This window comes from Falco biarmicus, chromosome 10 (genome assembly GCF_023638135.1).
Source record: "Falco biarmicus isolate bFalBia1 chromosome 10, bFalBia1.pri, whole genome shotgun sequence".
In the NCBI taxonomy this organism is placed as follows: Eukaryota; Metazoa; Chordata; class Aves; order Falconiformes; family Falconidae; genus Falco; species Falco biarmicus.
In genome coordinates this window covers 16,908,355-16,932,233 of record NC_079297.1, presented here as the reverse complement: position 1 = coordinate 16,932,233, position 23,879 = coordinate 16,908,355, and the positions used below count along the sequence as shown (strand labels likewise).

At 47.7% G+C, this 23,879-nt stretch overlaps 3 protein-coding genes across 3 annotated transcripts; 1 reads left to right on the top strand and 2 right to left on the bottom strand.

Annotated features, from left to right (window-relative positions):
• Positions 1-51: 51 nt before the first annotated feature.
• On the bottom strand, positions 52-13,349 carry ZNFX1 (zinc finger NFX1-type containing 1). The gene is made up of 13 exons (XM_056355107.1): positions 13,158-13,349; positions 10,273-12,432; positions 9,350-9,481; positions 8,949-9,097; positions 8,593-8,736; positions 8,040-8,157; positions 7,589-7,836; positions 7,330-7,469; positions 6,865-7,019; positions 6,048-6,193; positions 5,584-5,694; positions 4,779-4,874; positions 52-2,572 (listed from the first exon to the last, which is right to left on the bottom strand). Exons 1-13 carry the CDS (start codon positions 13,210-13,212, stop codon positions 137-139), a joined length of 6,090 nt encoding a protein of 2,029 aa, XP_056211082.1. The 5' UTR covers positions 13,213-13,349; the 3' UTR covers positions 52-136.
• A 369-nt stretch (positions 13,350-13,718) lies between these two features.
• DDX27 (DEAD-box helicase 27) lies at positions 13,719-20,403 on the top strand. Its single transcript, XM_056355108.1, has 21 exons — positions 13,719-13,860; positions 14,169-14,303; positions 14,384-14,443; positions 14,746-14,896; positions 15,265-15,311; positions 15,472-15,558; positions 16,342-16,447; positions 16,528-16,701; positions 16,999-17,149; positions 17,306-17,405; positions 17,515-17,656; positions 17,731-17,884; positions 17,991-18,072; positions 18,148-18,325; positions 18,467-18,573; positions 18,735-18,840; positions 18,939-19,033; positions 19,135-19,261; positions 19,530-19,614; positions 19,828-19,902; positions 20,191-20,403. The coding sequence occupies exons 1-21, from the start codon at positions 13,771-13,773 to the stop codon at positions 20,204-20,206; spliced, it is 2,268 nt and encodes a 755-aa protein (XP_056211083.1). The 5' UTR covers positions 13,719-13,770; the 3' UTR covers positions 20,207-20,403.
• Positions 20,404-21,253: 850 nt separating this feature from the next.
• Positions 21,254-23,812, bottom strand: SNRPB (small nuclear ribonucleoprotein polypeptides B and B1). Its single transcript, XM_056355133.1, has 7 exons — positions 23,665-23,812; positions 23,436-23,587; positions 22,894-23,005; positions 22,482-22,634; positions 21,945-22,083; positions 21,637-21,762; positions 21,254-21,439 (listed from the first exon to the last, which is right to left on the bottom strand). The coding sequence occupies exons 1-7, from the start codon at positions 23,665-23,667 to the stop codon at positions 21,402-21,404; spliced, it is 723 nt and encodes a 240-aa protein (XP_056211108.1). The 5' UTR covers positions 23,668-23,812; the 3' UTR covers positions 21,254-21,401.
• Positions 23,813-23,879: the final 67 nt, after the last annotated feature.

Sequence of the window (23,879 nt, the reverse complement as noted above, 5' to 3'; positions counted from 1 at the left end):
AGCAGCCCCGCCGCCCCACCCGCCAGAGCGCAGCGACCAGACACCCGAGGCTCAGCGATACACGTTTATTGGCCACAGCGGCGGCGGCCGGCGCGGCATACGCGGGGCAGAGGGTAAGCAAGGGGGCAGGTCCGCACTACAGCACCCGGCGGAGCTCCTCGAAGTTGAGCAGGTTGTTAGCCGCCTCGGACCAGGCCGGGTGGGTCGCACCGTCCATCTCGGAGGCGAGGCTGTTGCTGCTGTCCAGAGTGTGGTTCGTGCCCCCAATGACGGCATGGCATTCGGGGCACTTACTTCTCTCCATCGCTCCCCCGCAGTCCCCAATCACGTAGATATGCCCGTTTCTACACTTGAACCAGTGGCCACGGGGACAACCAATAGCACTGACAACCTGCACCCGCTCGGCTTCAGAGATCCCCAGCCCCGACACAGGCAGGGCAGCGCCAAGCCTCTCCAGCTCAGCCTTCACTACAGCCTCATCTTCCTCTGTGAATTTCCTTGTCCCTTCCAGTATCTTGCGTACCCTGGCAATCACTGCTGCAAGCACTGGGGTGATCATCCTGCTGGCACCTTTGCAGATGGCTAAGAGTTTCAGCAAATGGGTCAGTCTCTGGATCTCAGACTGCAGGTCAGACAGTTCCTGGCCTGTAAAACTGAGGCGCGGCTTATCCAGCCACTCCTGGACTTCATCCAGCCGCTTTCTCACCCCCTTCCTCTCACTCGCATCAATTTTGCTCATAGAATTGGTTAGTTCGGCTACACGTTCGTAGAAGTTCAGTTGGTTCTCAATTAGCCCAATACTCTTTGTGGAGAGATCAGAAGCTTTTAGTTTATCTTCTAGCACAAGGTACTTAAGGGGTAGATTCCTCCGCAGAACAGCATTCCCTGCCAGTGCAGCCTGCAGTCTTTGTCTGCTAGACTCAATTTCCTGTGCTGGGCCTTGGATTTTCTCTTTCACCTTTTCTATCTCATCTAGCCGCCTATTCACAATGGTGCCATATCTCAAATTCTTTCTGATAGGCGTCTGACAGATAGGGCATACCTTCAACTTGATGACATAATCATCATCTTCATCCATATAATGGTCAAGGCCTTGGGACTCAAAGACATGGCCACAGTCTTCAAGCTGTACAAATCGAGCATCTGGATCCTCCTCAAAGCCAAAAAAGATCTGGGTGAGTTCCTCACGGTCACAAACAAGGCACTTATTTGGGCAGGGCTCTCCACAAAATCCAATACAAGGATGACCACAGCACAGTATCTTAGGACATGGTACATTGCAGCGAGGCCTATTGCATGGTTCAGAGCAAAGATTGGTACACTGGTAGTGCTGGCACCACCACTCACATGGCTCAGCACAAGGAAAACAGCTCTCTCCACATTTCTTTTTACACCTACTGTGGATGCAATGGTTCTGACATTCCAGCTGACAGGGAGGGCATTCTGTAGTACAAGGCTGCTGACACTTGTGGGAGCAGACCAAGAAGCGCTTGCACGGGCTGCTACAAGGCTTATGGAATCTTCCTTCAAAGCACGTATGACAGGAACCTGAGCATACATGACCACAGGCCAGTGTGACAGAACACTTAGTCTTACACTCCACAAGCTGATCATGTTTCATCTCCTCAGTGATCCAGCATTTCACTTGCTGGTTGTGGCCACATTTCAGCATGACTGTAACCAGTTCAGGACACCGCTTAGTGCATTCCTGCCCACAGAATTTGTTGCACATGTGCCCACAGTTCAACATTCTCTGGCAAGGTTCTTGGCAAAGAAACTCACTGTCTGGAACAGAGCATGGCACCATCTGCAGGTGGCCACACTTAGAAATAGTTTTCTCTACTATCACCATGCATGGTCCACAGGGCTCATAACATGACCGTGGACAGCGGTGCCCGTCTGCACAAAGTACCTTTTGACAAGGCTTCAGGCACTGATACTCTTTGTGCTCTATGTCATATGGGTGGCATGCTCTTGTGCAAACATGTCCGCAACTCAACCTAAATTCACAAGGACGACTGCAGCCTCCTTCTGGGACTTTGCTGAAGTCTGCTGCTGTAGATACCAGTGTCTTGGTTTCAGGGTGGTTTTGACAGCAAAGCACCAGTGAGCGGCCAATGTGACCTTTCTCCCGAAGGGTGTGAATGATCTTGCTCCAGAGAGGAACCTTGCCAAGCATTCTCATATTTCCAATACAATACAGCCCTTTCTTAGCTCTGGATAATGCTACGCATATCCGATTAGGGATCTGTAAGAACCCAGTTCTCTCCTCTTTGTTGCTCCGCACAAGTGACAACAGAATAATATCATTCTCCTCTCCCTGGTACTTATCTACTACGTGAACCTTCACGCCAGCAAATGTCTTGGCTGGCATGAGCTTACGCAGACAGAAAAGTTGTCCAGTATAAGTAGTGAGAATGGTGATCTGAGAAGGCAGATAATCTTGAAACAACAAGTATTTGCACAGTTCCACTACAAACTGGGCTTCATGTAGGTTCTGGTGGCTTTTCCCCTCCTGAATCTCTTGCTCAGGAAAGTCATGTTCCACAAAGAAGAGATTAGATATGATGCCCTGAAACAAGAGAAAGCGATGTCAGAAACAGAATTCCAGCTGCTGTCACTGCAGCCTGTTTCCATGTGCCCAATTATTCACTGACAGGAAGACTCCCGAGGACTACAGTATGCCATACTTAGGCATTTTCTCCTTAGATTTCCATAGGATATTCATCAGATAGGAATTTAAGGTTATTAATCACATTTCAGCTTATTAGTAACATTTCAGTATCCTAATATGAAATCAGTTCCTGTGGATTATTTTACTTCCTACCTTTTCAGAGTTTTTACTGAACCTTTTCAAATATAGAAAAGAGAAGATCAAGTGCTAGTAACATCTCCCAAAAGATCGTAGTTCCATTTCGCATTTGTGGTGTGAACAATGTCTTGTTTTGATAGTGTGGGAAAAAGTAAGTTACCAATGCGCAGGGCTTAGCACTTGCCTAACACTGCCTAGCAAAAATCATGCCTTCTCTGTGACTGCAGTAAAAATATAAAGAAGGAAGGAGGATTGGTTTTCCACCAGGAAAACTAGGAACACCAGGGACTCCAGCAGTCACTTACGAGCTTCAGGGGCATAGAGTTGTCTGCTCACCTGTTCAAAAATTCCATTTGCTTTGAGTTGGTGAGGACCTTTATTTTTTGCTTATTAACTGGAATTCTTCTACCCATAAGAAATTCTTTGACTGTGTGCCAAAACCCAGAGATTGTTTTTATGAGGAAAAACCAGGTGTCCATAGTGGCATAGCGGCAACTGCTGTACAATTTAATTCAGTGACCACCTATGCTGGTTATTGTACTAGATGGGAAGATTGAATTTTGATGTCTTATGGTATCAAGTTTAGTTTAAGGCCAGATGGAGCCATCAGATTCTCCAGAATAGCTTCTCACAGGAGAAATGTAGTAAAATTTTGTGGTCTCCTAAGTTGTTGTGTATTTTGGGCAGGGTTTTTGTTGCTGGCTGGTGGAGTTTGGGGTTGGTTTTTTTTGTTTTATTTGGTTGGGTTTTGTTGGGGTTTTTTGTTTGGTTTTTGTTGGGTTTTTTTGGTTGTTTTTTTGTTTGGTTTTTTTTTAAACTAAAGCATCTTCTACAAAAATACTTGATCTAGATTTCAAGATACCAAAAGAGGACCTGCCACTTTCCCAGATAACTTATTCTAATAATTAAATCATCTTCCGTATTAATTTTCTCGTCTGGCTTCAGCATTCTGGTATAGTTTTCAGCATGCTTTCCTCATCCAGTTAAAGAGCTTTTAACTAATTAGTACTGTCTTTTCACGAAGAAAGTAGCTAAGCTACTGCAATCCCCTTTCTGTAACTACTTCCAATTCTTTCTCCCAGGGTATTCAGTCACTTGTTTCAGAGATCCAAAGTGTAGCTCTGATACTGCATAGCAGTGTAACCTTCACTTAGACTTCTGGGGCAATAGTTAAGTTGTGAGAGAGCTGTGAGCAAGTCTGCAGAACAGGGCTATGCAAGATAACAAAAGGTAAACTTACAGAGACATGATTTGCTAGTATAGTTCAAAGATGCAAGAAAAGCACCAATATGGAGAGATACAAAATCCTATTTAGGGTGGGGAAATAAAAGTCAGAAAATGGAGAGCGAGTGTTAAGATGGAAACATAGTAACATTAAGGAAGAAACAAAGGCTGATGCTGCTTCTGACTAATACCTGCCTGACTACAGCAAAGACTCTTCAAGTGTCTTATGGTGTAGCAAGCATATATATATAATGTGCTTATAACATTAAATTCCAGCTGCTTATTGTGCATGCTAGCCAATACATGATTGCCTTATACTTTTAAGCTGAATAGATCTTGTCTACAGATGTTGTGTATTAGTAAAAATGAACCCAGAGGAGAGTTCCAGTAGTCAAGTCACCTATCTTTTACACTGGAGTTTCACATATTATGCTTTAAGTCTCTCATTTAAGATTTCTTCCTAGCTTTCAATCTCCTACAGTTCTTTTGGTCCTTCTTCCATTTTTCACTGTCTTAAAGTCATCGGTATTGGTTGCATTTCCAGTGTCCACCATCACTAATGCCAGAAGAACTACAGATTACTCGCCTAATTCTATATCACACATTTTCTTGATTCAGGTATAAGTTTCAATAACTGAACTTGATCTAAGAATTCAAAATCTTTGAACACTGTATTTTACATAAACTCATTTTAGCCAGTAACAGGGGACAAAAGCAATTGCTTGGATGGCTGAAAACTCACTTTTATGTTCTCATGCTTCAGGACAGAGGGATGGTTCTCCAGCTCCTGGTATATATGAAGGCTGAGAAGTTGGGCTATTTCAGGACGCATGCGGTGCTGAAACACAAAGCAGCTTTATCAGTCTTAAGGAAGGAGCACCATATTTCCCTGTCAATATTCTGTTGTTCCACTGAACAGACCACCGCTGAATACAAGGATGACTTTCCAGTACGAGTCAAGAAGGGAGCACCTCCTGATCCCCACCCTCCCCATCACTGCCACCCCCAGCAACTACAGGAGTAGTAGTAGCGGAGTATCATCAAGAAAATAATTTGGCAAAATTGTGGTAATAAGAATGCTCATTTCAGTGCAAATCTAAGAACAGTGGTTTAGATAACAAAAGCCAGCACCTCACCCTAAACACTACATGAGCTCTTCTAGGTAGTTTTATTTCTACCTCCAGCAGTCCTGTATTAACTTCTCCAGGCACCAGGATAGATGATTATAGCAGTTTAGTGGGAAGCAGCCTGAGGCTACTTGTGCTGTCAGTCTCCAGAGTGCTGGAAGTTTCAGATGCCACAATAAGCCAGGTTCATTGCACTAAAACATGTGGGAACCACAGTGCTGCAGACATCACTGAATAACTGAAAAATGCACTGGAACACTGTTTGTGGCAGTTTGACAGCTCTTACCATTCTTCTCAGGAGTTAAGTAGTGGATTATTTTCTTTTAGGCTTCTCAGAGTAGAAATACAAACTTAAGTGTACTACAAACAACACAACCTAAATGCAAATACAATGGAGGTTTTTTTAGAGCTCTTCCTCACTTGGTATTTCAGACGGACAAAGGGGAAATCAACTTTCACCAGCCGTTCAAAGAGAGAGACTTCCAGATTGAAGTTCTTGGCCAGGTCATACACATTTGCACTAGGCCGCAGCTGAAAGAGAAGGGATAGGAGGTCCATGTTTTAGTACTTTTCCTATGTATTAGTAAGACTTTTCACACATCTCTCTTTCTGTCACTGGTCCCCCCTAGAAAAACCAAAGACTGGATTCTTAAAGAAGTGCTAAATATCTAAGTTTGATACAGTCACAACTGAAATGGATGTAAGCACATGTATCCATTAAACTAAAAGACAAGTCCCACAGGAGCTCTACTGTAAAATTACAGGCAACGGGACCTGTGGTATCTGTGGAAGCTGGGGACCAGTAAACCTTTCACATATGGCATTTAGTTGAAAGGTTCTAGTTCATTTGAACAACACTTAGAGGCATTAGTCATGGATGTTACCTGCTGGTGATCTCCAATGAGGATGAGGTGCTGGCAAGCTTTAGTCAGAGTAGTAATGGTGTGAGCCTCAAGCACCTCTGCTGCCTCTTCTACAATGACAATTCGCGGCTCTACTTTTTGCAGGATCTGACGGTATTTGGCAGCACCTGAATAAGGAGAGAAAATAAACCTTAGCAGAATATAATTACGTGCAGGCAGTATGACAAGAGTTTTCAGGGAGGGGAGTAGGCTGTGTCCCCAGACAGACTGGGTTTCTTCCCAACATTCCCTATTTCAAGACTCAGCTTTTTGAACTTTAAAACAGCACCAATACCAAGGGTGGCTTCTACATGAAGAGTTATTAGGGAAGACAGGTGGAGATTAGTCCTACTAATTAGCCTTGGCCCTTTCCAGATTCTCTCTTCAGACATAAGATACCCACCCAATGCATTCATCAACACACAAACTTAAAACTGTCTCTCAAAGGGTCACGTTACAATGACCTTTACACTATCATCACCAGAAGGCAATGTGGGGATAGCAGTGCAGATATTAGCTGTGCTTCACTTAGGCACAAGAAGTGGAGCATTTCTATTCGAAGTATGCTACTCAAGATGGAAGGAGTGCAAGAGCACAAGGAAACTGCTCATGTGGTTAACTGACAACTCACACAACAGCCACATTTGCAAAGTGAATCGGAGATTAAGAAGGCTGCAGATTAATGCAGAATCTGACCCAGGCTGTCAAGGACCACATGATACTAATCTTTTGGCAACAAGGTCATTTAACTATTACTGCATGCAGTGCAATACTGGTTTGCTTCCCAACTGCTGTGCACCTGTAGTTGTCATCCCCACAACTTGGGCCTCCTTGAGAATGCAGAGATCTTCCTGCAGCCTCAGTTCGGCCAGCCTTTCTGCTGCTGCTTGGTACTGCTGTTCATGCTGCAGAATCCTCCGTCGAATAAATCCCTGATAGGTCTGCAGCCAAAGCCTGAGAAGAAAGTGCCATTATCACACACAGCAAGGGGAACAGGATAGTGATCCAGAAGTTTTGAGTGAATTCAGTTCAAAACCTCCTCTTTGTCTTTTGGGCAAGAGATTATTAGCATCTGTACTTAGTCCCAAACACACGCAGTGGAGATAACAGCACTGCCCGTGCAATACAAGGAAAGTAAGAACAAGCATGTTCAAATAGGGAGCTGAACAGATATGGACAGAAACACTGTGACTTGACAGCTTTGCAAACTGGAACAGCCCTAAGAAACATTTGCCTGACAGACTCTGCAAAATAGCTTCGTCACCTGTAAAGCCTCCAGCGGGAGCTCAGGTCAAGTTGCCACACATCCTGAACAGCCTTGGCCTCTGACTCTGTCATTGCACTCAGTTTACGGAGCTCAACCTTCATCTTCTGTTTCATTTTCTTCCTCTGGGCAGCAGTTATCTGCAGAAAAAAAGCTCCTCAATAAGCAGTTACAGCACAAAGACTCTTCTGTATTAGCATCCCTATGTTATTCTTTACACAGTCAAGCAGAGCCAGAGCATGCTAGTGAATGCAATTACCTCCCACTGCACAGTCTGCTGTTGCGGTTGGGCTGTTCCTTCTTCCTGCTCCTCCAGCTTCATAGCCAACAGCACACTGGCTAGTTCATGAACAGCTCTGTGCTCTTCCTCCTTCCTTCCCTGAGGCTTTGCTGCCTCTTCATCCTCAATCACTCTGTCAGCTTGAATCAGGTCAGCCTCCTCTGGAATCTCTAAAAGCTCCTCTTCTGCTTCACCTTCCCGCTCCTCCCCTCTCTCCTGCTGACCACCTGTGAGAGTCACATGCAGTAAGCCACAGCCACTCTAGCAGAATCACAGTGCAGCAGTCAGATCACTGCTGCAGTGGAAATCAAGGTTCATCTTCCAGCATCTATTAAGTAGCAGTCCTTCTTTTCTGGCACATTTGCACTGCTTAGGAAAACACATCTGTAGAGGGTGGGGGGTGGGTGTCTGTTTGGTTTATGTTTTTTACCTGGATTCTCAGCCCCTATATTCTCTGCAGCATTCTGGGTGAAGACAGTTAGACCAAGGCCCAGCCACTCCAGAATCATTGAGTGTTGTGAAGCACTGTAGTAAAATTCCTCATCATCCTAATACAAGGAAAGTCAAATCAGCCAGGCCTATTGCACTTGAGTCTTCAGATGACACCAAAGCAGCACCTTGCAGCAGAAGGCAAGTCCCCTAAAAGGCCTCCAGAGCTAGAAAGTTTGAGCAGCCTCAGATCTTCATAAAGAACATCTCTCCTCCTCTTCAGTTTAAGAAGCTTTAATTTGGGCACTTGTATTTTTATGCTGATAAAGATCACTTTTAATCTCTGCAGTTTAAAGCAAAATTTAAAGCCCCTGCCTGTCCCACCAGGTCTAGATAACTGTTACTTGGCACAGCTTGCTATTTACTCCCTCACTTTCCTAGTAGCCAAATGGTGCTAAAAAGAAGCATGCTTGGGGAGCCTCAGACTAATCGGCAGAAAGGGTAGTAAGCATACACTGGGACTGCTTGACTCAGATGAAAGGGACCTCTCTTACCAAACCATTCATCAGACTCTTCCAGTGGTGGGGCGCAATGCATGCTTCCAAGTGGCGCTCATGCAGAACTCCGTATGTTGTGCACTCTAAGTGTTTTGCTCCTTCATGGAGCTCCTGCTCAGCCTGTTTCATCTCACTTGTTATCTGCCCATAACAAAGAGAAGGAAGGCATCATCATACTCAGAGAAACAAAGTTCAGAAACAGCAGAATCTGATAAAGTGAACATGGACAGAAGAATTAGGAGGCTAACTTCAGTGTAAGACAAGGTAAAACAACAAATGTGGAGGCAGTTTAGTTAGTTCCTCCAATGCACAGGCAACCCATTCCCATCACCTCCACTGAAGTCTGCACGTACATTCACATAGGCTCTGCGGAGATGCATTGGCAAGTTGTATCGGAATTCACACTTCTTCCTCAGCTCCCTCAAGGTGAATTGCTTCAGGATCTCACTGCTGCTTCTGCCCCCAACACGCACTATCCCATGTTTTTGGAACGTGTATATTCCTGGGAATTAAAGAAATATTAGTACTGAAGAGGTAAGCTCTTTTTTCTGCAGTAGGACAAGGAATAGGGAGAACACCCTTTGTAAATGCTACAATGGATTGGTCTGAATAAAGTTTTCTTACTATGTATCAATGGGGCTAGAGTCACTAGAAAAAGGCAAAAGGGCAGGTCATCATGACAGAAAAAGGGTAGAGTAAGAGTTACACTATAATTTCTACCCAACCCTTCATATACTTGTACAGGTACTCTTACCTTCTAAGAACTGATCCAGTGCATGGTTAGTGTAGCAAACTATAAGGATGGGAGACTTCTGAACAGTGCTTTGCCACACATGCTTATTAGTCAAGAGAACCTGAACAATCTTCAAACCCACGTAAGTCTTCCCTGCAAAACAAGCTCAGAATCAGAAAAGGGTAATCCGCCCTCTACAGAGTGCTGGAAAACACAGGAATTATCACAAACAGATACAAGACTTCCTTCTAGCCTGCAAATCTGGTCTGTGCCAAAAGAAGTTGAGCCCAGAGGTAACTAGTTTGCAAAATGGAAATGGAGTAGCAAGACAGCATCTTCCTGTCCTGTAGCTGAACAAGGCCATGCTCTGCAAGATTGTTATCTTTTGGTTAATACCTCTGACCCGGAGCCAGAGTTTCCTCTGCCACTGTGTCTCTCAGCCCACTCTGATATTGGCTTCATACATGACATTTGGCCGCACATGGAACATCCACATACTAGTGGAATACAAGCAATGGTGCTTGTTAAGTTCAGGTACCATTTAAAAAAAATCACAGTTAACCTTGTAATGCTTTATTCACACAGAGGATCATGGCTGAATACTCCCCATGTTCTAACATGCTGTGAAGACAAATAGGACTGCTGCACAGCAAGCATGTTATCAAAGATGGTTGAAAATTTTTTCACACCAATACACGAGCAGAGCCAACTTTGCAGTTCGTGTCTACCTGCAACTAGGTTGGCAATGCATAAGATCAGATACAGATATTTGAGGCTACTTCAACCTTCTCCACAGCTCACCTAGCTGGGCTACTCAAGCATCAATTAGGCATGGGACTAAAGCTCTGGAGACAGTATATCTGGCTTTCTCTGAAGTTAATCTCCCTTAATGGGGCAATCAAGGAGAACTTAAATGACAGAGACTTAAAGCAAATATTTCTCACCAGTCCCAGGAGGTCCTTGGATAATAGCCAGCTCCTTGGTGAGTGCAAGATTCAATGCCTTCATCTGAGACTCGTCTAATCTCAAGGTTTCCATTGAAAGCCACTGCTTGGGATCTAGAACAGGGACACTTTGCATTCTCAAACCATCAGGGTGCGTCTCCTCATCTGACGGGGGATCTTCCACCAAGGGTGCAAAGTTGTAGGCAGTATCCTTTGTCAGGTATGCTGGTGGCTTCACCTGTGCATCACACTCCACGATGTATTTCTGGAATGGGATATCTTCTTCCTGGATTTCCTGTAACCCCTCTAACACATGCCGATAGGCCTCAAAGTAGGCAGTTGTCTCTACCATGAGGAAGGAGTCTGAGGGCTGAACCTCTGCCAGTAGTGCCTGACTCTGTGCATTAAAACATAGCTGCACAATCCCGTGGGCAAGATCTGCAGTATTACGATTAGAAACAGTGGCAAAGAGGCATGTTTCAAAGTGATCTTTGGACATGCAGATCAGGGATCCATATAGCAACCGTTTGGAATTCTGCCATCGTACAAACTTCAGTGGTTTTATGTCAAACTGGACCTTGTAAACAATACCAGTTGGGGAACAGAGAGGGGTAATAATCCGTGTGTCAAAGTAGATCCTGATATCATCAAATTTTTTCTTTCTCAAACCTTTGTCCTCAAAGCTCTGCAAAAGCTCCAGGATACCTTCCCTTAAAGGCCTCACAAAGTCTTCTCTCAAAAGCCGGAAATGGGTGTCAAGATAAATGCTGGTGCTCTCATATCTTCCAGAAACAATATTGGGACGTAGAAACGGTTTCTCATCATGGTGTACCTCATTATATGTTGGAAAAATGGTCATTGTACGATAGGTTTCCTCTTGACCATCAGTGTGGGGCTGCATAAGGGTACAGTTATCAGCCCTCAGTGTGCCTTCACGTCTCTTCTCCTGCAAATGCTGCACGAGCATCTGGACTTTATTTAGATTCTTCTCTGTTTCTTCTGTGATGTCCACACCAGAAGCCCTCAGGGCATTTATGGATGCTGGCAAGACTGTCAAGAGAATGGAAATTTTCTGCACAGAGCTGGCTGGGAAAATACTGATCAGGTCCTGAAGAAGCGAAATTATGTTGCTAATATGCACAGGGTACTGATGGCGTACAGCAGGGACTGCTTCTGTTATCATGTCAGACACATACTGTGGCAGACAGATCTTGAGAAAGTTGGACTCCTTCACTGCTCCAAGAAGCTGTTGGACACTTTGTCTATCCATTCGGGAACTGCATGCTTTTCGAAGCACCTGGCAAACAAGCTGAAGGAAATCGGGTTTCATAGCAGTTTGGGAAAGAAGTTCTTTCAAACCCGAACTGGAAGCAAGTGTGATGACAACTTCTGAAGGGTCTTTCTGGAGGAGATTTTCTAGGAATTTATAGCCAATCCTTTTGACTTGTTGAGGCTGCTCACCGAGTTGGGCACCGCCTGGTGTAGGGTTCTGGTAGAAATGAGGATTCTCCCACAGTTGCATCCTCCTTCCCCTACCTTCATTTTCTTGCCCATTCCTCAGCCCTGCAGCTCCTTCCTGGGCTTGTCCACCTTGATACCTCCTTCCCCTACCTTCATTTTCTTGCTCATTCCAGGGTCCCCTGGCCCTCTCATGCATTTGTCCACCTTGATACCTCCTTCCCCTACCTTCATTTTCTTGCTCATTCCAGGGTCCCCTGGCCCTCTCATGCATTTGTCCACCTTGATACCCCCTTCCCCTACCTTCATTTTCTTGCTCATTCCAGGGTCCTCTGGCCCTTTCATGCGTTTGTCCACCTGGATACCTCTTTCCTCTACCCTCATTTTCTTGCTCATTCCAGGGTCCTCTGGCCCTCTCGTGTACTTGTCCACCTTGATTCCTCATTCTTCTTCCCTTATACTCCTGTTCATTCCAGTGTCCTGTGGCTCCACTGTTGGCCTGTCCACCTTGGTGTCTTGGTCTATTGCTTGACTGAGGAACCCTCCAAATCCAGTTACCAAATCTCTCCTCTCTTTGCCCAGGTAGAAGAGTATAATTACTGGCTTGGGGGCTTTCCCCTAACTGAGCTGCCTGGCCCGACACATTATTTGTTCTGTTGCTGCCTCTTCGTATAAAGCCAGTATCCCAATGATCTGCACGGCCTTAAGGAGGGGAAAAAAAAAAAAAAGACACTCAATAATAAGTCAATCACATTAACCTGCCTCCCAACACAAATACATGATCATTTTGGCCTGATAGGCAGCATATTTTGGACATTTGGCATCAAATTAGTAAACTGCCATTATATTTGTACACAGACTTTCAGTTGGTGTTTCCTTTGTAGCATTGTTTCTAACTGCTAAAAATAGTGCCGTGCCTAGAGTTCGCTTCAGCTGTTAAGCCATGAAGATGCCAAAAATTGAAGCCCTTTTCCACAGAACTTAAGGCAGAACTAAGAAAGACCAAAGATGAAGTTTCCTGCACAGGACAGGATTTCCTTAGAAGTTAGCAGTCATCGAAAGAATGACGCAGGCAGCAGCAGCTGACTGTGACTGTGTGCAACACAGCTGAAACACGGACATCCTGGACAGAGTCCAGCCTCTCGGAGTAGCAGGGAGCACAGAGCAGAGTGCCGTTGTCGTGCTCTCAACAGAATGCTTAGGGAAGCACTGAACACTAGCAGAAACACCACAGAGCTTGCTGCCAGGGCATCATCCCCCCCAGCCCCATCCAGCCTCCAGGGGCGAATACGGAAACGCTGGAATTTAGTTTTGAGAGAGAATTTCACCATATGCAGGCAGGGAGGGAGTGGGTTTCCTCCGCACCAGCCCCAGTCCCAACCTCAGCCCCCAGCCCTTGTGCCCTGCACGCACCACGGGTCCCTCACCTCTGCCTCTGGCTCGGGGCTGCCGGGGCCACGGCTCCTGCCCGGCGCCCTCCATCGCTTGCTCCCGTGACTCCTCGGCGGGCCGCCGGCCCCACCGCCGGCCCCAGGCACGGACTCGGCCCCGGCCGTTCCGTTCCTGCCGCGCCCGGGCCCCGCCCCGCCCGGTTTCACTTTCCAGTTCCCCGCAAGGCCCGCCCCGCCAGCCCTCCCCCGGCTGCACCCGCCCTCCCTGCCGGGCGGCGGCGCCCCCCGCTCTCCCCTGGCCCCAACGAGTGACAGCGACCCCTGCCCTCCGCCGGCCCCGGTACCCCGCCGGCCCCGGTACCCCGCCGGCCCCGGTACCCCGCCGGCGCTCCTCGCCCTGCCCCAGCCCCACCGGGCAGCGGCGCCCCTCGCTCTCTCCCGGCTCGCTCGTCACCGGCAGGCAGCGTCCCGATGGAGAGTCCGTCCCGTCCCACCGGTAGCCCCACCAGTACCCCCACCGCCCGCAGGAGGAGCCGCCCCACGCCGCCGCTTTCGGTTTCCTTTCCGCGCGGGGCGGAGCAGCCGCCGCCCCACCCACAGCGCGGGCTGGGCCGGTCCCGCGGCTGCGCGTGGCGCTGGGTGAGCGGCCATGCTGCAGGCACTGGGGCTGGTGGGCACCATCGCGGACGGGGACGTGGGGCCCGAGGAGCCCGAGTCCGGAGACTCTGAGGATGAGGAGGTGGGCTGGGCAGGGTCTGCTGCATGGGTCGTGGAGGGGCCGGGCCGGGGCCGGGCCGGGTCGCGTTGGGCCGGGGCCGGGCCCGGGACGCGTTGGGCCGGGGCCGGGCCGGGTCGCGTTGGGCCGGGGCCGGGGCCGGGGCCGGGTCGCGTTGGGCCGGGGCCGGGTCGCGTTGGGCCGGGGCCGGGGCCGGGTCGCGTTGGGCCGGGGCCGGGTCGCGTTGGGCCGGGGCCGCGGCTGGGGCCGGCCGGGTTGCGTTGGGCCGGGGCCGGCCGTCCCGCCGCCGTTGCTCATTGCTGTTGTTGCAGGAGCTGCGCCGGGCGGCGGGGCCCAGGCGGCGGGGCCCCACGAGCGGCGACTTCAGCGCTACCTTTGTCTTCGGCGAGGCGGAGGCCGGCGGGGAAGGCGCCTGGGCGGCCGCGCTGCGCCAGCTCCGCGGCAAGGTGAGGCCTGGGAGGACCGGGCGGTGCGGCCCCCGTACTCCCGGGCGGGCCTTACAGCTCCTCTTCTGTCATCTGCCTAGAGAGCGGCTACGACACTGGATGAGAAGATTGAAAAAGTGAGACAGCGGAGGAAGTTGCAGGTCAGGGTCTTTCTCCCTCGTTACTGGAAAAACTGGTGAGGACTTGGTCATCCCCTGCTGTCCCTGCAGAGGCTCAGGTGCCGCACCTGGAGCCGCTGTGCGCCAGTCACCTCTGCTGGGTCCCACCACACCTCGCACCTGGCTGAAAGGATGAAAATGCAGAACTGTTAATACTTAAGGTTATGCAAAACCATGGATCTCTGAATGAGCTCATAGTAACAACAACAAAGAAAAGTTCACAAAGGATTGAAGTTTCTTTTTTGTGCTTTCATTTGTAAGCTGTTTGTAAAATGTTTTTCTAGGAAAGAGAAGCTACACAAGAACAAGTGAGAGATGAAGACATGGATACTGAAGATAATCAAATCAAAAAGGAGTGTGGGGATTTCAGTAGGGATAAAGAAGATACTGAGTCTCAGTATTCATTGGACGATGAAACTATCTTCACAAAAGCAGGTATTAGCGGGGCAGAGAGGTGCTTGGGAGCAAGAATCTGTCAGACTGTGGACTCACTGGAGAAAAGTCTGTAGTGAAGCCTTGCTGGGAGTGGGCGTGAACCTCTTATTTTTCATCTTCCTTCTGTGACATTCCTTCTGATTTCAGTCAAGCTTATTTTGAATGGTAGCCACTGTCCTTTAACTGAACTCATCCCTGAGGAAGGATATTTGCTTGGTATTTTACACCACTGCATGCCTGTACTTGTTTCTAAGGCTTCTCCCTCACTAGCTCATTCAGGGCAAAAAGTATGAGATGAAGGCAGGCACTATGTCTTGTTGTGTTTAGCTGTGCTTGTTAATTCTTGTCACGTTTCACTTTCCCTGCAGATACAGTCAAAGTGAAGGAACGGAAGAGATCTAAAAAGGGAGAAATGGTTAGTGTTGGGCAGAACGACACTAGATCAATCTCCAGCATTTCTTCTGGAGGAATTTGACTTTGGTTAACAAACTGTAGCTCAAAACAAACCCAGAGCCCTTTAATAACATGTTGTGCTGCTGCCTGTGTTGATCCACTTTTGTTGTTGCTGTTTCTAGGAAGCAAAGAGCTTTTTTGAAGATGCCTCTCAATATGATGATAACTTGTTGTTTCAGGACATGAATCTTTCACGACCTTTGCTAAAGGTATTTAACTAGTTTAGTTATTACGTACATTACTCTGAAGAGTGTTGTACAGCCTCCGCTCCACTAATCAGAACTGTCAAGTTCCTCTTCTCTTCGCAGCCTCTCTGAAAAGAAAATTATGTGCAAGCTAGTGTGATAGTCCTTTAGCAGCTGTTATTCCCAAATAATGGAAACCATTCTTTGATTTGCAATGTGTCAGCACTATCTTGAGTATGACTTGTCACAGAGTCTTGTAATGGCCGAGGTGGGAAGGGAGCTCTGGAGGGCATCTTGTCTGACTCCCTGCTCAAGCAGGGCCACCTAGAGCTGGTTGCCCAGAACCGTGTCCAGACAGCTTTTGAGTATCTCCAAGGGTGGCGGCTCCGCAACCGCTCTGGGCAACCTGTGCCAGCGCCCGGTCACCCGCACAGTGAAAAAGTGTTTCCGGATGTTCAGAGGGAACCAACCTCCTGTGTTACAGTTTGTGCCCATTGCCTCTGGTCCCGTCACTGGGCACCGCTGGGAAAAAGCCTGGCTCCCTCCTCTTTTCACCCTTCCTTCAGGAATTTATAGACATTGACAAGTTCGCCCCGAGCCTTCTCTTCTCCCGGCTGAACAGTCCCAGCTCTGTCAGCCTTTCCCCACATGTGAGGTGCTGCAGCCCCTCGGCAAACTTTGTGGCCCTTTGCTGGGCTCTCTCCAGTATGTCCATGTCTCTCTTGCGCTGATGGGTCTGGCGCTGGACACAGGACTCCATATCTGGCCATATCAGAGACAGAGTTTAATTGCTTATCTCCTTTGTAGGCAATCACAGCTCTTGGCTTCAAGCAACCAACCCCAATTCAGAAGGCTTGTATCCCAGTGGGTCTTCTGGGAAAGGATATTTGTGCCTGTGCTGCCACTGGAACAGGTAGGGGTTTGAGCAGGGCACAGGAAACATGGAAGATTAGCTATTCACAGTAATTGATAGTTCTTCATTTTCTTCTTTAGGTAAAACAGCTGCCTTCATCTTGCCTGTCCTCGAGCGACTGATTTACAAACCTCGTCAGGCTCCAATAACACGGGTATTGGTTCTAGTTCCAACACGAGAACTGGGTATTCAGGTCCACTCTGTGACAAAACAGCTAGCACAGTTCAGCAGTGTCACAACTTGCCTTGCTGTAGGTGAGTATTAAGTTGCTCTTGTGAACTGTACAGCTCACTGTAAACTGCTACAAAGAACAGGGAATTCTGTAACTGGAGGCTGCACGGTTATTGCAGCCTTCTAGGTGTGCTGTGGGTTAAAATCTCACTTTCCAAGACTGGGCTGTATTTTTTGTTTGTTTCTGAGAAAGAAAAGAGGTCACTTCTAATTGTGAATGTATTAATCTGAGTTGTTTCCTGTTCCTCAGACAGTCTGCATCTGTGTAGTCTGCTGCAGCCTGCTCAGGGAGTCAGCAGTCCATATTCACTCTCTTTCAGGTGGCCTGGATGTGAAGACTCAGGAAGCAGCTCTGCGGTCTGGACCAGACATTCTCATTGCCACTCCTGGGCGACTGATTGATCATCTCCACAACTGCCCTTCTTTCCACCTGAGCAGTGTTGAGGTGCTGATTTTGGATGAAGCAGACAGGTAGGCTAAGCAGGACAGCAGTGAAAAATGAGGTGGAAGTTTTCTGCTTTCCTTTTCCCAGGCTATAGGGCAATCCTTTGTTGCCCTGCCTTAAGTAATGCTTCTTAGCTAAAACCAGATGAAGCTGCCTTACCTTACTGTATTTCTCCTGTGTAGGATGCTGGATGAATACTTTGAGGAACAGATGAAGGAAATAATCCGGTTGTGCTCCAGCCACCGTCAGACAATGCTTTTCTCTGCCACAATGACAGAGGAGGTAAGACAGGCTGCTGAGAAGCATATTGGGGCAGAAAGCTGAATAGAAGTTTTTGTCTCCTTTTACCAGAGATTATGTGGACTTGTTTTTTCTTAACCTGTTTTGGTAGGTGAAAGATTTGGCTTCTGTTTCCCTGAAAAATCCCGTCCGAATTTTTGTGAACAGCAACACAGATGTTGCTCCTTTCCTGCGGCAGGAATTTATCCGAATCAGACCCAACCGAGAGGGGGACCGTGAGGCAATTGTGTCAGGTTAGCGATGAGCAAAGAAAAACTGGAATTGGTAGGTGACTATGAGGCAGGCTCCTGAGAGGACTTTCTTTCAGCTCTACTGACCCGAACCTTCCCAGATCATGTGATGCTTTTCACCCAGACCAAGAAGCAAGCTCACCGTATGCACATCCTACTTGGATTGATGGGTCTACGAGTTGGGGAGCTTCATGGGAACCTCTCTCAGGCACAGCGGCTGGAAGCACTCAGGTATTAGCAGGTTTAATTGGCAATCGTAGGCAAAAAAGCAGTTAGGAGCTGGAAGTTTTAGGGCAGAAGTGTACTCATTGCTAATGTATTTGCTGTCTCTGCTCAGGCGCTTTAAGGATGAGCAGATTGATATTCTGGTAGCTACAGATGTGGCTGCACGTGGACTGGATATTGAAGGTGTTAAAACAGTGAGTATTTGCAGTGCTGAGCTTCTTAATTCATACTTTAATTTTGTTGCCCTGCTAACACACTTTCTGTTACAGGTAATCAATTTTACCATGCCCAATACCATCAAACACTATGTTCATCGAGTGGGCCGGACAGCAAGAGCAGGCAGGGCTGGTCGTTCAGTTTCACTTGTGGGTGAGGAAGAGCGCAAGATGCTGAAGGATATTGTGAAGACTGCCAAAACCGCAGTGAAAGCCAGAATTCTCCCCCAAGGTACGCACTTCAGTGAGGCAAAAAGCACGAGAGCAGTATGCAGGGAATGTCATGGTGCAGAGGAACACTAAAAGAGGTGCTGAAAACCAAGGTGGCCTTATACCTGAGCTGCTTCTGATGTTCACACTGTATTGTTTTCAGATGTCATACTAAAATTTCGAGAGAAGATTGAGAATCTAGAGAAAGATGTGTATGCAGTTCTGTGCTTGGAGCGTGAGGAACGTGAGATGCAGCAGTCCGAGGCCCAGGTAAGCAGGTTTTTTTAGGAACTTTTTTTTAACCTCAGTTTTTTAGGATCTACAGTGCATAAGGAGATTACCCTAACATACTTAACCTGCCTGTTTTAGAAAGGGAAGAGAGAGAGATCTTTTAGCCAACATGAGCTCAATTCTTGCTTGAATTATGTCAGATCAATAGGGCAAAGAAGCAGCTGGAGGCAGGAAAACAAGAGACTGCGGGTGAGAGCCTGGAGCGAAGCTGGTTCCAGACCCGTGAGGAAAGGAAGAAAGAGAAATGTAAGTCATGATGCTGCTGCCACGCTAAATTCCATAGCGGCAACTGCACTTTGCTCTTTGCTTTAAAAGGTTCTTTTTGTTTTTCCTTACCTCTCCAGTGGCTAAAGCCCTGCAGGAGTTTGACCTAGCATTACGAGGAAAAAAGAAAAGGAAGAAATTCATGCAGGATAGTCAGAAAAAAGGCCAAATGACAGTGAGTATGCTTACGGACAAGTGGGACCCTGGGTGGACTATCCTAGTTTTCCCTTAGCAAAACCTCACATCACTGAAAACTTCCATTTTAACACCTTTCAGCCAGAGGAGAGGTCACAGTTTGAAATCTTGAAATCTCAAATGTATGCTGAACGGCTGGCAAAAAGGAATCGTCGAGCAAAGCGAGCCAGAGTCTTGCCAGAAGAGGAACCAGCAGCAGTATCAGCAGGTGGAGACTTTTGTTTTATAGCTGACTTGCCTTATGTCACTTACTTCATTACAAATAGGTAAACTGAGCTAATTCTTACAGAGGGAGGAAGCACTGATCTTTGAAGGAATAGCCACTGGTGCAGTCAGGGTGCATGTTTGTGGAAAGGAGTCATTGCTTTTCCTGATGGTTAGGCTAATTGTTGTGGTCAAGGCTACTGGGCTCTAGTAAACATGATGCTGTGGCCTTCTCTTTACAGCCAATGTTCTGACTATTGTCTCTGTGTTAGGCCCCAAGCGGAAGAAAAAAGTGTCTGTGTTTGACGAAGAGCTTACCAACACAAGCAGGAAGGCTCTGAAGCAGTACCGTGCTGGGTAATGTCTTAGTAGTACATTAGTCCACACTTTAGCAGGTGGGACTTTTCTTGCATCCCTTTCTCAGGAATACTTTGACTGATACTGGGGGAGAAGGTGGGCAGAGCAGAGAAGGGATTCTTGCAAGAAGTACCTGCGCTATTGTGCTGTTGACATACTTCAGTGTTTTTTGTCTTACCTACCTCCCTCTCTGCCACCCTTTCTCTTTAAAAGCCCATCATTTGAAGATCGAAAACGCTTGGGACAGGCCCAGCATAGAAAACGAGGAAACTTCAAATCCAAGTCCAGGTATAGCTCCCTTTACTTCCTTATTCAAGATGTTTTTCTTCCTGCTTTTGCTTTCCTCTTCTTGTGATTGTTTAAAGGCCCTTGCTGAAAGGTTTGTTGGTTCTGTAGTAGCTTACTGTTCTACTGCAGGTCTGATGCTGGGGGCAGTCAAGGATACTGCCTTTAATAAATAGCACATTCCTAGGCTTCTACGTGGGAGAGCATTGCCTAGAAAACGCTTGTGCTGTTTCTCATCTGCTATTGAGAGCTGGGCTGATGAAATGTCATTTCAAGTATCCTCTCTTTTAGGTACAAGAGAAAGTAAGAACTGCTGGCAACTACCGAATGGGTAATTTTAGACACACTGCCTCCAGGGCCTGGATTTCTCTGTACTGCAAGGGGACTTCAGTAAAATCTAAGTTTTTCTTCAGGTTCTGGATTAATATCTGGTTGAAGACCCTATGTAAAACATCTTCAGCAGCCCATACAATAAAGTATTGCTTCTTTTTAGGAAAAAAAAAATGTTTTCTGTTTTATAGGATAACTAGAGCAACTGAGAGCTGGGATACATTACATCTTTCTATCAGACTTTTAGTTCATGTAAGTCAAGTTGTCTTTAGGGCAAAAACTGGATAATGCTTATTGCTATGTCCATATACTTAATGTGATCTTGATTAATTAGTAATGGCTGAGAAGGATGTCTGTGGTTGAGAGCCTGTTCCGAAAGGCTTTCAGTGTATCTGTTACAAAGGTGGCTTCAGAGGTCACAGGAATCAAAACCAGCTGAAGAAAGGATTATCTCCAAAGGGGCTAGGGGGGGACAGACAACATTCTTCCTAACTTGAATAGAAAGCAAGAAGGGAAGATGACCTGCTGCTTTACATTATCGTGTGTAATTAGTGATAAGCTAGGATGAGCAAACCGTTTTTTTTTTTTTACTAGACGCAATCCCCACATCTAAAGATGAAGCAGGTTTACTGCAGGCTAATAAGCAGCAGCTTTATGCAGAGCATCAGCGATCCCTATTCCTAGTACAGGCACCATAGTACTTGTTCCACTGTGAACAAAGCAGGAATAGTTTGGATCAGTAACCCACACTTAATTTCACTGAAATGTTAAAACTCTCTTCCTTGAAAATTCTTTACCTTCCAACAAATTTTTTCATCAGCCTTACTAAATTTCATTGATAAACTTTAATTCCTATAAGGAAGACACACCAATACAGACCAGGTGGCCTAGACCAACTGTTACCTTCTGAGCTGTCAATACAAATTGAGCTTTTTGCTTCAAAGCTGCTCTTCTGGGGTGACCAAAGTGCAGTAGCGAACAGGAACAACTGCACTCCTCAAGTAGACCAGTACAACAGTGACTCAAAGTACTAGGTTTTCCAACTTTATTAAAAAGGACAAACTTCACTAGCAGTAAATATAAAATATACATAGCAAAGTTCTGACAGATGGTACTGCTCGGTATATTCCCTTAATCAGTTTTCTCACAGTTCAAAGGTACATCATAGAGTATCATGGCCTTGGGGGACGCATGCCAGGTGGAGGGGGTCCTGGGAATAAAGGAGAGAAGAAGCAACATTAGACCAGAAAGACGTTTTCCCCATGCTGAAAGTGGCCTTATGACCCCAAGGCATTTACTGACAAGTAGCATAGCTATGGGGGCATTGAAATACATCACCCTGCAAACATTTTATGTATGTTATGGCTTCTTAAGAGCTTCTAGGTATTTAAGGTAAGCTCTGCTTACCTCTCATTCCTGGGGGTGGTGGTCTCATGCCTGGTGGGGGCATTCCCATAGGAGCACCTCGGCCTGGGGGCATTCCCATTGGTGGGCCCATAGGCGGTCTCATGCCTGGAGGAGGTCCCATCATTCCTTCAGCCAGAGAAAGAACAAACATATAAATCCAGCTGAATATAGTCAAGGTACAAGTTGGGTATTTGAGTAATCCTCCACAATACCAGATCTTCATCAGACTGGGGTAAATACCTCTTCATCACCAATTCTGCCACATAACACAAGCTCCTTGCTGCCCCACTCTATAGAGGGATTCTTACCTGGAGGAGGTGCTCCTCTGCTCATGGGTGGGGGAGGACCCCCACGCCCTGGTGTGTACTGCGTTGGAGCTCCTGCTATGCTAGCAGTAGCTGCTGCAGCAGCAGCTGCAACTGTTCCACGACCTTGAGGTGTCATCACCTGTAAACAACGTAAACAGTTCACAGAGTAACAGCACAACACCTGCTTTATGTTAATAAACTAAAAAAATATTTGTTATCCCTTCACAAGATTATGCCAGTCTCCTCTAAATGAATTAAATAATGCTACAAGCCTGTAATAATTCAGTGGATACCACTAAAGTCTGTACAAGGAGCTGCACTTTTGAAGCATCTTCTTTCATCCTATATGACGAGAGTTCCTAGGGAGATCTAGTACCAAAAAAGCCTTGCAAGGCTCAAGCTCCCTGGTAACAGAAACTAAGATTACAGTTCTTCCACTCCACCAACTTCTTGCATTGCATTGGTACCAAGAATTAAAAGCCACCTCAGAACGTATCAGAGAAGTCTTCCTTTTTTTAATGGGTCACAGCATCTCACCTGTTGGGATGGTCCTCCCACTCCTCTGACAGGGCCAGCTAATCCTGCTGGAGCCTGTGGCATGGGTGCACCAGCTGGTACTCCCCTCCCCGCTGCTCTTCCAACTCCAGGTCCTCCAGCAGCTCCAGCGAGAGGTACCCGGGCAATTCCAGTCTGAAAACAGACACCCCCCCGAAAGAAACATTTATCACAACAGAAGTCCTCAGATCCTAGGGATGCCCACAGCCCTCCTTTGTCCAATTAATGTCCAAACCCACAAAGGGATTGGGACTTCCTGCAATGACATTTGATGGCCTAGCCACAACAGCATCTAGAAGTCTAGCACAATGCTGCGGTAACAGTCTTCTGCAAGGAAACAAATTTAGCAGATGCCCCTTCCCTTTCTCCTTAGTTCTGCACTCATTCTCCTTACATCCTTTGGGGGTGGTCCTTCAACTGTCATGGACACCAGGTTTTCTCCTCGCAGCAACACTAGACCAAGGACTCGTTTCTCTTCCCGCTCTGGCTGTTTTGAATTTTTAGGTCTAGTGAGAAGAGAAAAAAAAAAAAACATTGCAAGAGAGAGGAGGGAGGTGGGGGGCATCAATGCTGCTGTTTGAATTTGCAGCGGAGAAGAGAACCTACTGTGAACGCCACGCTTTTATATGCCTCAAACTGAGCACAAAGAGAAGCCTGAACACAAGATGTGTATTAGCTCCAGGATTCTTCCCCGCCCCCCGGTGCTTAAATGTTACAGAGAGACTACGGTGGCATGCATCACCTACAGGTACGGGCCGGTTCCTGGGAGGAACTGAAACAAAGCGCCCGGGAACCCCGGCAGCCCGGGGACGCGACGCGACAGCCGAGGCTGAGGCCGCGGCCACCCCCGCAGGGCCCGGCGGCCGCTGCACCGGCTCCGCTCCAAGCGGGCGGCGACCCCGGGCCCTCCCGCCGCCGCCGGGCCGCGCCGCTCACTTGATCTTGCGGAACTCGTCACAGTCGCAGAGGATGAGGTTCATGTGCTTATCGAAGGCCTTGAAGGTGCCGATGAAGACGCGCCCGTCCTGCAGGATGCACCGCATGCGGTAGTCGATGTGCTGCAGCATCTTGCTGCTCTTCCCCACCGTCTGCAAGAGACCGCCGTTACACCGGGCGCGGGGGCGCAGCAGGGCTCGCGGGGCCCCAGCCTCTCCGCCCGGCTCACCATGGTTGCAGCTGTCCGCGAACCCTCCCGCCGCCGCCACCACCACCACCGCTGCCCGCTCCCAAGGCTCCGCCCGCTCCACCGGAAGCTGCTACGCGCGGCGACCGCCGCTTCCGTCCGCCCCACGCGGCTGCCCCGTTACTCGCGGCCCGCCCCTTCCGGCGCGCCGGGGACGTGCTTCCGGGGCGGGCCGGCGGCTGCCTCCGCGCTCCGGG